At 30.6% G+C, this 13792-nt stretch overlaps 1 protein-coding gene across 1 annotated transcript; it reads right to left on the bottom strand.

Moving 5' to 3' along the window:
- Positions 1 to 2801: 2801 nt before the first annotated feature.
- On the bottom strand, positions 2802 to 11214 carry LOC107490921 (zinc finger protein WIP6-like). The gene is made up of 3 exons (XM_021144112.2): positions 10762 to 11214; positions 9710 to 10193; positions 2802 to 3238 (listed from the first exon to the last, which is right to left on the bottom strand). Exons 1-3 carry the CDS (start codon positions 11212 to 11214, stop codon positions 2802 to 2804), a joined length of 1374 nt encoding a protein of 457 aa, XP_020999771.2.
- Positions 11215 to 13792: the final 2578 nt, after the last annotated feature.

The following is a 13792-nucleotide window of genomic DNA, read 5'->3' as shown; positions in this document are numbered from 1 at the left end:
ATCAGACATATTGAAATAGAACAATAATATTATTATTCCATGAAACTCAGCAGAGCTCCTAACCTTAACCTTAGGAGGTTAGTGACTCATACTGTACAGAAAATAGTAATGAAAAACATGTAGAGTGTCCAAGAGCTCCTAAGCAAAGTATGGACTATTATATATTTTTGGAAAGTCCTAGATGTTATCTTTTCATAGCATTTGAGAGAGCACCATTTGAACTTTTGTTGCTCCAGAAAAGCTCCTTCGAGTGCACGGAGGTCAAATCCTGACAGCATCTGCAGTGCTTTCTCTGTCTCTGAATCATACTTTTGCTCATGCTCCTCAATTTCAGCCAGAAAATACCTGAAATCACCATAAAACACACAAACACAAAGTAGAATCTAAAAATGTGAATTTAGAACTAAAACCTATGAAAACATAATAAAACTTAAACAAAGGATAATGAAAACTATATGAAACTGATGCCAAAAAGCGTATAAAATATTCGCTCATCACTGCAAATCCAGGTCAATCACAATCTAGTCATCATCCTGATGTGATATCAGATAGGTATTCCCTGGGTGCAAGGCATCCATGCCACACTTCCTCGGGTAATTCTAGAGGGAGAGTATCTGGAGACTCTAGTAGGAGTGACTAGGGTCGAGGGATTTTACACAGTGAGAATCCACGACGTGTTTCAATAGGTCTAATAGAAGAAAACATTAAAGGTATTGATCACGAGACAAATGACTATCTAGTAGATCCCTCAGATGGTAAGGAAGATGATAAGGATGAAGATAAGGACGAAGATGAGGATGCCGATTAGGAATCCCACAATGACAATTACAATCATGGTGATGATCTAAGGCCTACTGCAGGTTTAGTAGTTTGTTGTTTGAATACCTAGTATTCGTATTTGATTTTTTTGGTTGGTAGATGCAAAGTTACTTCTTATATTCAAGTAATCTGGTTGATGTATATGATGTATTATGTAGGTGGTACAGGTGCAGGGACTAGTGAAGAATCAATTCCAGCTGATATAGGCAAAGGTTACAATCTTAGAGCTGATCCGCCACGTTGTAGCACTAATCGATACACCCTGTCCACATTTAAAAGGGTAGCCAAAAAGTGCAAAAATTTGGTAAAAGATGTAAAGTGGGCGATGAAAAAGTAGTATGTTTTTAGAGTTATGTTTCATGACTATGTGAATGCATTTGGTGCGGTTGTTGTTAACTTAACATTTCTATGTAGAATTAATGTGCAATTCATATAGTACTCGGATAAAATATAAAATTGCAAATATCATAGAGTGCTTGGATAAAATATAAAGTTACAAATATCATAGAGGACTTGGATACAATATAAAAATTGCAACCCTAATGGAATACTTGGATAAAATATATAACTCTATTGAGCATTAGGACCTGCAATTGCACCATCGAGCTGACGGCATCTACTATGGCTGTGACCCTTGGCCCATATTTCCTATGTTGCCTAGGACCACATAACATTTGCGTGTCCATTTCGTTCAAGAAGGCGTCATCCTTGGTCGACCTGTGGTAATCGTCTGAGAAACAAATTTGGTAAACCTAGCTCGGTAAACCCTTCGAACTTGCTCCATCTTATAAACAAAATGAACCTGCACTTGCCAATCTAGTCGTTGATTTGCACAACATGCAAATACATGTCGACATGGAATCTGGTCCACCTGAAATTCACCACAGTCACAACATTGTCGATGAAGGTCAATGGCATACTCCAATCCACTTAGCATCTCGCGCACTTCAAATACCTCATTCTGCCTGTCAAAGCTATTAACTTGGATGTTTCCAATACACATTGATTTGCGTGCAATTTTGAGGTCATAAGCTTAGAAAAAATATGTCTAGTATTAATGTGAGCCTCAGCCTCGGCTCTTTTCTAGGTGAACAACTCATTAAGCCTGTAAAATGTTGTTTTGACAAGTGCAGTAACAGGAATATTGCGTGCATCCTTCAAGACTGAATTGATGCATTCCACTAGATTCGTCATCATATGACCCAATCAGTAACCACCATTGAATGCCAACGCATACTATTCGCGTGGAATTCGATTTAACTAGTTAGTGTAAGCCTCACCCCATTCTCGTGAAAGCTGATAACACATATCGTATTCGTGAACCATCCTCGAATATCCTATGAAAAAAAAAAACCAAAGTCCAACTATAAATGAGAACGATTTAATTGTAACTGGTAATAACAAACTTTGACATATTTAAAGTTACCTATATTGACGATAAGCTTTTGCAGGTATGGTGCCTTGAACTTTCTCAAGAAATTTGACTCTGTATGGCTGATGCAAAACATATGAAAAGCTCTAAGAGGCGATCAAGCTCTATTACTATGGGCAATAGCTGAACTGATGGATTTGTGTCGGTCAGAGATAAGTCCCATACTATCCTGAGTCACCACATGCTGTCGCAAGTTACTAAGAAAAAGTGCAATGCATCAGAAGTCTCTCCTTCCACATTGGCAAATGCAATAGGGACGATATTGTTGTTACCATCCTGTGAAACTGCAACGAACAAACGACCTTTATATTTTTTATACAAGTGAGTTCTATCCACCTGGACAACTAGCTTATAATATCTGAATACTCTAATACAAAGATAATAACTCCAGAAGACTCGATGTAATACCTGGATATTAGTTACTAAGCCATCGCCCTGATATGCAGGCATAGTTTCAAAATGGACGACTGTTGATGACTCCTTATAACACATGACCGCAAACCATATGGGCAAAGCTTCGTACGATGCTTCCCAACCTCCGAATATTTTTTCACTGATTTTCTCTTTGCCAACCATGCTTGCAATAACTGATGGTGTAATTAAACTTCGACTGTATTTTCGCAATAACTGATTTCACCTTTATAGGCGGGTTTGCCTCTACCAACGGCTTTATTATTTCTGCAATTGTGTTGGACTTTAGCTTCGAATAGTCCTGAGAAATTGTGGCTTTAGTATACATGTGGCTACTATTATACCTCCTTATAACCCAACAGTACTTCCTGCGGATCATGCTAACACTGATCAACCAATTACATCCTGAGGCATATTGTGTACATTTGGCATAAAATGTCATTAGTTCTGACTCATATACTTGATAGTCTACACCTATATGAATGGTATAATCTTTCATCGTTGTAACGATAGCTTTTTTGGAATTAAATTCCATTCCCACGTCAAATTCACCATCTGCAATAACAGGAAGTTCTGCTACAACGACACCATCAATTAAATGTTTAATAAATAAATATTAAATAAGTAAAATTTAAATTCACCTATCTGCTATAAATCATAAGTAAATATTTATAAATTTATATTAAAATTATACATTATAAATAAATATTTATAATATTAATATAAATATATACATTGTATTTATTTCTACTCAAGTAATTACTTTAAATTAAACTAAAAAATTATTCAAACTTAGTAAGATTATTATCTCAAATTTAAACAAATAAATATGTAAACAAATGCTACCTAATTATGTATTCACATGTCACATAAATACTTAATCGATCAAATAATACTAAAAATAACAAAATTGTAATCTCTCATACAAATGTCTAACACAGTATTCATATATTCAGATAATTTTGGTGCATGCATGGCCTCCAAATTCAGCACGCGTATGAAAGATTACTCTTCAAACAGATACTAATTTGCTAATGCATTTGCCACCTTTGCGACATCTGCCTCCTTATGTAGTGCCATTAGCTTGATCTTTGCTCCATTTGGATCAACAACCTCATAGTTACTTTTAAACTCTTTCTTACTATCACTATTGTAATATTCCCGTTCGATTTGTCGATCGACTTCAGATTGTTCGAACTCAATATAAAACTAAATAAACGATATCTGAGATCAAGTTTCAATATACATTGAAAACATCTTTTGCATGCTCGTTTCATCAGTGACATATTTAGTTTGAAACTGAAAGAATCCACCAAATACTGAATAGCATACCTGTACAAAATACATGAAACTCTCCTTAATATTTGAAGATCTATCTTCTCATGTATCATACCTTTCAGTTTCTCAAATTAAAGTGTGAATGAAATAACAATCTCCAACATATTTTCACATACAAATTTCACTCCTTCAAAAGTTTGTAGCAAAATTTGACGATGATAATATACTTTCAACAAAACTCTATCGTCGATCTTATATATTTTACCTCACATTGAAATATTCAAACTCAGTATATTTTTTGAAACAGAAGAAGAAGTTTGAATTTTTTAAGCAGAAGAAGACGAGTGTGAGACTTCTGAAAATGTGAACGATGGTGAAATGGAAAAAAAGAGAAAGTTCTGCCAACTAGGATAGGAATGTGTGTGTGTGTGGGGTCCAAGTTACATTTAACCATATAAAATATTTTTTAACACCTACAAATCAAACAATCTGATTTGATTCGGTCGATAATAAAAGGAATAAAACATCCAAATCGGATCTAGATGGTCCAATTTACATTTAACCATATAAAATATTTTTTAACACCTACAAATCGGACAATCTGATTTAATTCGGTTGAAAATAAAAGGAATAAAACATCCAAATCGGATCTACCAATTTTGGTACCTTCAAAATTTCGAATTTTTATTTTTCATACAAATGGAACCGTATGATTTGTATCAATACATCAACAATAAAAAAAAATCAGACGGTCTAATTTCTACTCTGTCAATTAAAAAAAACAGCCATCATCTCAATGTATAACACATCCCATATCTATAACAAAGTACAACACACGCATAACATTCATATAAAAAAAATAGCCTTAATTTGTAATTAATTAGCTCATAGAAATTATTAAAGTTATTGATAATGGATGATATTACATGCTTGAGTTGTTGTAAAGTTGTTAGAGTTATGTGCATATCAATAAAAGTTCTCAATGTATAACAAGATATTGATAATTAGGTGATGCTGTTATTGTTTAAGTTCTGAATTATTAAGCGGGGTTACTTATTGCTGGGGTTTGGTTTATTCAAGTTTTGGATTAGTTGTAGGTGAGGGTAGTTTAAATATTTTTAGGTTATTGTGGATTTTTTGTGGCAGCATATTCCCATATTGTTTACATATTTTTTCCTGTGCTTTGAACTGCTTGGGTTTGTAATTATTGGGAGAAAAAAAAAAAAAACAAGGGAGTGCTTTCATGCATGGTTTGAAAGACAGTTGAGAAGAAGAGATAAAGAGGTGTGGACTGTGGATGACTCTGTTGAGGTGGTGCATGCACTTCACAGCATTATGAATCAAAGATTGTGAACAAAGGAGAATAGGTGCAAAGCTATAGGAGTTATGAGTCTTTTTATTGTGCTTGATATATATTGTTAGTAGAAGGATCATGTTGCTTTAAGTTTAATTTATAGAGCAGAAGAATGTGTAGGAAAGCTATGATCTGTCCTATTTTCTTTTTGTTAGTTGGTTTGGTTGTTGTTGCTTATATTCTTCCTCACATCTTAGTTTGGGAGCTTGTGAGTGGAAAACTCTCTAAGGAAAAAAAAAAACGTGTGCTTGTTGGCCCTTTAGAATTGAATTTGCAGCTATATTAGCCTCCAGCTAACTCCAGCCAAGTGATGTTGTCTTCTATTTAACATTTTGCATATAATTTTTATTTTAATTAACCTATTTCACTATGTTCAGTGTTAATTTATGATTGATTAGTTGGTAAAAATTATTATATTGACACTTTATATTTTTATTTTTAATAAAGATATTGACATATGTTGTTTTTAACTTTGGTTTTCATTGTTCACAATTTGGAGGAGTGCAAAATTGATGACAATATATTATATTTTGTATTGACTCTAGAAGAGTCAAGGATTTATAATCCTATATGACACTAGTTTATGTTAGGAAAAAGTTATATTTAGTTGACTTTGTAGAATTTTAATTCTATTTTATTATAAAAAAATCTTAATTATATGTAAGATGTTTATTATATTTATATTACTATATTTTATATAGATGTTGATATATTAATTGTTTAAAAAGAAAATATTATAAAATGAGTTTTTATTTTTGTAACTAAAAAAATAAAAAATATTACCATGCAAAAATAAATAATATTTTGTCATAAAGTATTATGACACAAAATTTGAAATGGTTACAAAGATATTTTACTCGATTGTGTAATAAACCATAGTTTTTGTATTAAAAGTTTTTGTTACAAAATATTATTTTGTTTTGCAACAATTTTATTTTTTTATTACAAAAAAGTTTTGTAAGAGAATTTACCGTAATAATTTTGTAACAATTTTGTTTTTGTTACAAAATCATTTAGTGACATAATTAGTAATTTTTGCAACAATTTTTTATGATATAAATACTATATTTTTTTTGTAGTGTATGTGTAGGGTGTAAATTATATTAATTAATATATGTCTTAATCTGTATATCTAACAACTAATAAAATATTAAAAATGAATACATCAATTGATTATTAAAAAATTATTTACTCTTCAATAACTTGAATTTTAGCATCGACTAACGACAACCTTTGTGATGTATTTGACTAATTTCTATTTTTTGAAGTATATTTTATTCTATATATATATACTTTAATCCATTATTTCACTTTTTTTACTATCACATATAAGTCCATACATAACGGGGGGAGTTAAAAGGATAAGAATGCAAGAAAGAACAAAATAACAATAATAATATGAACAAAATAAAAGAGGTTCTGAAAATGTTGCGTAGTATCTGTTTGTAGTTGGTCTGAAAAGGCAAAAGGTAGCCCTTTGGGTGAAACCCCAAAAACAGCAACACATAATCAGTGGTCCATCGTAGCGAACACTGACAGTAGCAATCCTTCAAAGTGTTAACCAGTGCTAGTCCAACCTCAGTTTCTCACTGATCACTCATCACTGAACTCAACCCCCCCATACTATAATCACCACTCGTATAACGTCTCATTCTTTCAAACATTAAAATGCACAATAAACTACTAAATATGGTATTTTTGAGTTTGTATTTTTCATAAAAATTATCTCAAAATATATGAATAAATAAAATTTTAAAAGATTTTAAAATATTATAAAAATAACGAACAAATTAATTTTTAAGTAAATGTTTATTGTATTTGGCAGATAGTTTGTATATTTGATTCAAATTTTTATAAAAATATTTGAATAACTATTTAAAAGATATAAAAAATTTGAAATAAAATTTGATCTTTAGATTTTTTTCTAAAAATATTTGCATCAACCCTTTACATAAAAGATTTGCATGAGAAATTTATTAGCCGTAAAATTATCAAATTTTAAAGATAAAAAAAAATAATTTTTATGCTTTTAATTTTTTTGAAGATTTGTTTCATATTTAAATCTTTGGAGATTATTTTTGTTATTAATATAAATTTTTGAATACAATTTTAATAATTTTGTCTAAATTGGATAAGATGAACTTTGATTAAAAGTTATATTTTATTATATAGTAATAAAATTTTTACGTATTCATTCTATATTTATAAATAAAAAGACTGTGTTCATAACTGATATCTTTATTTCACAAAAGTTTTCTAAACTTGCATTGTAAAGTTACTACCATTATACTTAAAAGAAACCAACATTACTATCTTATAATAAATAATAGGTTGATACTCATCATCTCAGTCACTTTTTAGTCTAAGTAAATTAAATGAGTGAACATCATTTTTCATAAGTAACAATTATAAATCAAATTATTTCCTTAAAAATGAAATAAGTTAAAAATATTTTTCGTAAGTAATATTAGAAAGGCTCTATAAGTGTGCTTCATATGTACATTCTAACAGAGTAATTAATTGACTATATCAACATATATAATTAATTTTTTTTATTGTAAAGTAATCAAATATTTTATGAGCACAATAATTAAAATTTTCATTAAACACCAAAAATTAAATTATATTGCTTTTATACGTAATTTGATTTGATTATGAGTGCAAATCTAGTTTAATTATATTGTTTATAAGATTTGATTATAAATATGAATTTAGAATTATTACGTATAAATTATTCTCCGTATAATATAATTATAAATTAAATTAATCCTTTAAAATTTGAATAACATTTTTAATAAAAAATAGTTTAACTCATTATCTAAAAATTAAAATAACTCAACTATATATAATAAAGTGAGCACTAACCTAATTATAAATAGGTTTAATTACTTTATTGGTCTTTATAGTTTTACAAAATTTTTAATTAGGTTTTTATACTTTTTTTTTAATTGAGTTCCTACATTAATTTTTTTTTAATTAGGTCCCTCTTAGCAGTAATTACCTTAATTTTATAGGATCTAACTAAAAAAATTAGTGTAAGGATCCAAATAAAAGAAAAGAAAAGTATAAGAACCCAATTAAAAAAAATTAGTATAAGAACTCAATTAAAAAAAATACAAAGATCTAATTAAAAATTTCGTAAAATTATAAGAACCAATAGAATAATTAAACCTTATAAATAGTATCCAAAACAAAGAAAAACGTGTCTTAGATATTATTAAATGATGCAAATAATAGGTTAAAATTATGTTTTTTTTTTTCTAACATATGGATTATTAAGTACTTATTTTAATTTGTCCTTAATATTTAAAAAGTGAAAGAAAAAGAAAAAAATAGAAAGTATCTTTTTAAACATATAAAAGGAAAACAAAATATTTCACATATTAAAAAAAATAACCTAAATATTTTTAAATTTTAATAAAAAATTTACCTTTGTAATGTTAGAAATCCCCTCTTGTCTCGGAACAGGAAAGGAAAAGGAGAAAGAAGAGAAAAAAAAGGAAAACAAATGTTAACCTTCTCTCACTCTGTTTCCCTCTTTCTCTGCGCAATATCTATGGCAAGCAAATGCGAAGATGTGAACAGTAGAATCTGTGACTGCCCTTGTCTGCATGTCTGTCTCTCATCTGCAGTCACTGAATACTCTCTTGACTACCTTCATGACTCTCTCTCTCTCTCTCTCTCTCTCTCTCACGGATAAAAGAAAGAAAATAGAAGAAAGTAGCATAAAAAAAGAAAACGTCCTTTGATTAGATAAGACTGCCACTTCCAGCATTTAATGCAAGAACCTTATTACCTTTCATTTCACTGTTTGTCTCCATCTTCTCGCACTCCTTTTCTCTCTCTCTATCTCTTTCTCTCTTGCTGTGAACAATTGTGATAAGTGATAACAACATTAACACACACCATGACAACAACAGCAGCAAACACACCCTCTTTAATATTGATTACTCCATTTCTTAGCCATGTACATACAAACCAATAATCTAACAACAAACCTTATATCATAATAATATAATTACTTTTCTTCCCCATATCAAATATAATTTAGACCAAGTGATATACCTAAATAAAAGTTGTTTCTAACTAGTCACATTGATTCATCTTTTTAGTATATCATTTTGTTCAAATAATAGATAATTATTTTATACTAGAAGGGAAAGTAGCAAGTACAAGAAGAAATAAATAGTAGGTGATAATTTAATTAAATATATTAAATTATTTAATTATTCACAACTAGAAATTTTACGTGAAAATCTTTGCAGTTGAGTTTTTATCTAAATAGAATTATTTTCAAACGAAAAATAAGATTGAATTCAAACTTTGAGACATTTAATTAAGTTTAGTTTAAACTTTAAAGGATAAACTCACACGCTACACCCACATGTATTTTAATTAATTGAAACTAAAAACACCTTGATTGCCGTTACTATTATTGTTGTTATTATCTTCTAAGTCTAGGTCGTCGTCATCATCAAGTTCATAATCATCTTCTTCTTCATCGACGAACTGGTCACAGCTTTCCACAGTATGAGGAGCATGGCCGTCGCCGAAGGCGCGGACATGGTCCTTGAGGGACCTCTTGTGCTTGAAATCGGAGCCACATATGCAAAACCAAAGTTTGCCGCAATTCTTCTCGTGCGTCCTCCAATCTCCTCGGACGGCGAAGGGCTTACCGCACTTGCGGCAGCCGAAGGGCTTGGCGCCATGCTTTCTCTTGTAGTGAGTCTGCAGTGTCCTGAAATCCTTGAGAGGCCTTGATCTTGGGTGCTCTATGTTGTTCTTGCAACCTTCCGCGCAACAATAGCATGGTAGCCTCAGCATTGAAGATGCTGGCTTTGCTCCTCTTAATGATTCTGGTCCTTTCCTATATTGTGACCCATGTCCCCACATATGCATCTGTATTATTTCTCTTACAAATTAGACAAATTTCACTTCTGCCTCATATACTGCTTTAGCCAACTTTAATTTATCAAAAAGAAAATTAAAACTTTTATATATTTTGTCAGTGATTTTGTGTTAGCAATTCATTTTGGTAATTAAGTTTAATAATTTATTGACATGATAAAAATCAACTGAAGAAAACGTATTTGAATTTAGTTAAAAAAATAATTTATTCACCTAAATACTTTTCGTATTTTATTCATTAACAACATAGAGAAAGATTTTTAAAGAAAACCCTTGAGACATTTGAAAGTAAAATCCATAGAAGAAGGGGAAAAAAGGTAAAAAAGTGCACCCAACAAATTGACACTGCATATTCGTGCTAAGAAGAAGAGCATTTGAAAATGGAGTTGATTTTGCATAGCCATTTTTTTATCTGTAAAAAAATTAAAAGATAGGACCACTGACTAACAGTGATTCTTTGAATATTATAAATGCTTAGGAGTTTTTTTAAATGTTTGACTAGCTTACATAAGCTGTGGTCAGTATAATTAATAAATGTGGCTGAATAATGTTGACTAACCTGCATGTTGTTGAAACGATTGAACATTTTGTTGCAGACAGTGCAAGAGAACTGAGTGGGACCAATGAGGATTTGTGCAGGGGAAGGGATCCAGTACTGACCCTGAAGGGTATCAGTTTTACTTGTTGTGGTGCTGATGGTGGTGGTGGTGTTGGGTGCAGTTGTTGTTGTCGTGGAAGGAAGGCCAATGTGTAGAGCAACGGTTACACCACTCTGGTCATCATCACAGTTAGGGTTGGGATTGTAATGGTTATGGTGCAGTAGTGGTGAAGTTGTAGAGATCTTGGGGTTGTGATGTTGGCCGGGAGGCCCAAGAGAAAGGGAAATGGAGGCTTCTTCGTCATCAAGAAGCACAACATCGGCATCTTCGGGATTGTCCAAGAAGGGACTAGTAGTACTACTACTCCCACAAGAGGATATGTAGGATGAGAAAGAGTGATGATGAGTTTGCATGTTGAGAGAGACACAGAGAGAGAGAAGCTGTAGTATTATTGTATGGTATGCTAAATGGTTTGATGTGGTGAGAGGGTTGTAGTTGTACATATAGGTTGGTAGAGAAAGAGATTATTTGTTTTATTACTGTATTTTTATTTCAAGAATGTTAATTGTATTGAAAAAAATTATTATTAAATTAGTTATTTATATAAAATATAGGTTAAAATATAAAATTAAAAATAATCTGTTAAATGGTTTGATGTGGTGAGTGTGCATACATATAGGTTGGTAGAGAGTTTATAGACAGGAGAGAGATTATTTGTTTTATGAGTAATGCTATATGTACATTAAAATCAGCTACTAAAGTTAGTCATTAGTATAAAATATATGTTAAAATATAAATATATATTGAAAATAAATTAAATCACATATATATTTATACGCAAATATATTGATAACTAATTTTTGGTGCAGTATCCTACTAATATTGAATAAAAACTTAGTAGGAAAATATGTGATTTCGAATCCCAGTAACGTGGGAAAAGGGAGGAGAGGGAGGGAGAGGTTCTGGGCGATGCTGACGATGGTTTTGTGGGAGATGAGAGAGATGATGGTAAGTGGGGACGACAAAAGGCAATAAATAAACAAATAAATCTTGTGTCCACTTTTGGCCTGTTTCATTTGGAATTCTTAGAGTTTTAGTATAGAAAATTCTTAGTAATTAATATTTTAAGTAGCCTCATATACTATTCTAGATATTCAGAACAATAGCTAACACAAATATACATGTAGAACCATTTTTGTGTGGAGAAGAATATTTTAATTTCAATGCTAGTCAACAACCTTAAACAGGGTGATCAACTTGCTTCCTTATTTGTGTTCTTGATCTAAAACTTTGGGTAAATTTACTATTATTCACTCTATTAAAATTAAAATATATTTTCGGACATTCTGAGTTATATTAAAAAGATATTTACATGCAAATAAAAACAGTTAAAGAAAAAGCTCTCGTATTAATTAATAATTTTAAAAAGTGAAAAACTTAGGTGCAGTCGACTTCACGTAAAATTGATAACTGAAGCCGTTAGATGATTTGACTTATTTGAATAAATTTTCATGTAACGACTCTCATCTATCAACATCACGTGAAGTCGACTGCACCTGAGTTTTCACCATTTTAAAATCAAACTTAATTTCCGTTGAAAGATAAAGTCATTTATATCAATTGTACGGACAACTATTTTTCTTACAGTCATATCTTTTCTACATATTTAATTTGCATATATTATTATTATTTAAAATTATGTGTAAATATTTATTTATGTATAATTATTATATTGAGTGAAGTATTTAACCCAAATAAAAAAGATTTGCAATTATACTACTACAGCAACAATATACAGCGACAGTGTTTTTAGGGTTTTACAACTACTTTGAACTGTTGCTAAATTATTTTGCAGCAATTTTTATGGACTACTAAAATAACCACCACTATACGTAATAAAATTTAGTTAACTTTAATTTGTTTGTTTTTTTATTCTCGCTCATTATCATCTTTGTCTTTTTTGGTTAAAAGAAGGTTATCTTTAAATATTTTATTAGGATTTTTTTATTGAAGAATGATATTTGGTAAAAATGGTAAGATCGAAACTCAGGTGAAATCGAGTTTAAATGAAGTTGATACTTGAAAGCCGTTAACTTTGGGTGGGTATTCACTCAATTATAATTATATTTTGAGAGAAGTGTGCATTTCACATGATGTCTTTATTTTTTCTTTTTTCTATTAAAAAGAGTGCAATCTTTACTTTTTACCCAATACTCCTCTTTACTATAGTGTTACCTATTTTATTGACGGACTGTTGGCTGAAAAAGATTAACTCTGTAATTTAGGTATTTAAATAATGGAAAAACATGGTAAATATAAATATTGGTCTTGTTTGTGTTTAGCGTTGATTAGAGAGAGATTAATAGCATAGAAGAAAGAGAGTGGGAGAAAGAAAGATGAAGGAGTGCACGTGGGAGTATTAGAAGGTTAGGGGAAAGTTGATATGGGGTGAGTTTTGGCGTGTTTGGGTATGGAGGAGACATGGCACCGGCAAAGGAGGGAAGAGTGAAGCAAAGCAAGGATACAACAACTTACATTCAAATGCATAGAATAGCGCACCAATAAGACACACTACACTACTACTATCTCAGTACCACTCCCACTCTCTCTTCACACTTCACACTTTCCTCTTAGATTCAATTCTCTCCCTCTCTCTCACAACACACGTACACATATAACACCGTTCTTGCATGAAAAACGTTAGATGGACATGGGTATACATTATTACTTCCTATTTGCATATATTTATACTAAAAATAGTGAGACTTAACAATATATAATGGAAAATATATCTTGAACACAATTATTTAACAATAGAAAATATACAACAGTCTCATTTTTTATTTGTGTCAATATTTTATATAGATTTTTTTCCTTTTATTTACTTTATGATATTTTATTTTTTCTTTTGAGTTCATTAAATTAAAGACTGAATTCAAAACTTTTCTATTATAAAATAAAATTTTAATATTATGTTATGATACCATTTTT

The sequence above is a fragment of the Arachis duranensis genome, chromosome 5 (assembly GCF_000817695.3).
Source record: "Arachis duranensis cultivar V14167 chromosome 5, aradu.V14167.gnm2.J7QH, whole genome shotgun sequence".
Taxonomy (NCBI): domain Eukaryota; kingdom Viridiplantae; phylum Streptophyta; class Magnoliopsida; order Fabales; family Fabaceae; genus Arachis; species Arachis duranensis.
Note: the sequence above shows the minus strand (reverse complement) of the source record. Positions and strands in the feature narration are given on the sequence as shown.

What these genes read in the sequence shown, in the direction of transcription:
- LOC107490921 (XM_021144112.2), bottom strand. Translation starts at nt 11,214, where the DNA reads ATGCAAACTCATCATCACTCTTTCTCATCCTACATATCCTCTTGTGGG. An exon ending in ATCGTTTCAACAACATGCAG is followed by an intron (nt 10,194 to 10,761) that starts GTTAGTCAACAT and finishes GAAATAATACAG; the next exon opens with ATGCATATGTGGGGACATGG. An exon ending in TAATAGTAACGGCAATCAAG is followed by an intron (nt 3,239 to 9,709) that starts GTGTTTTTAGTT and finishes GTGTCGTTGTAG; the next exon opens with CAGAACTTCCTGTTATTGCA.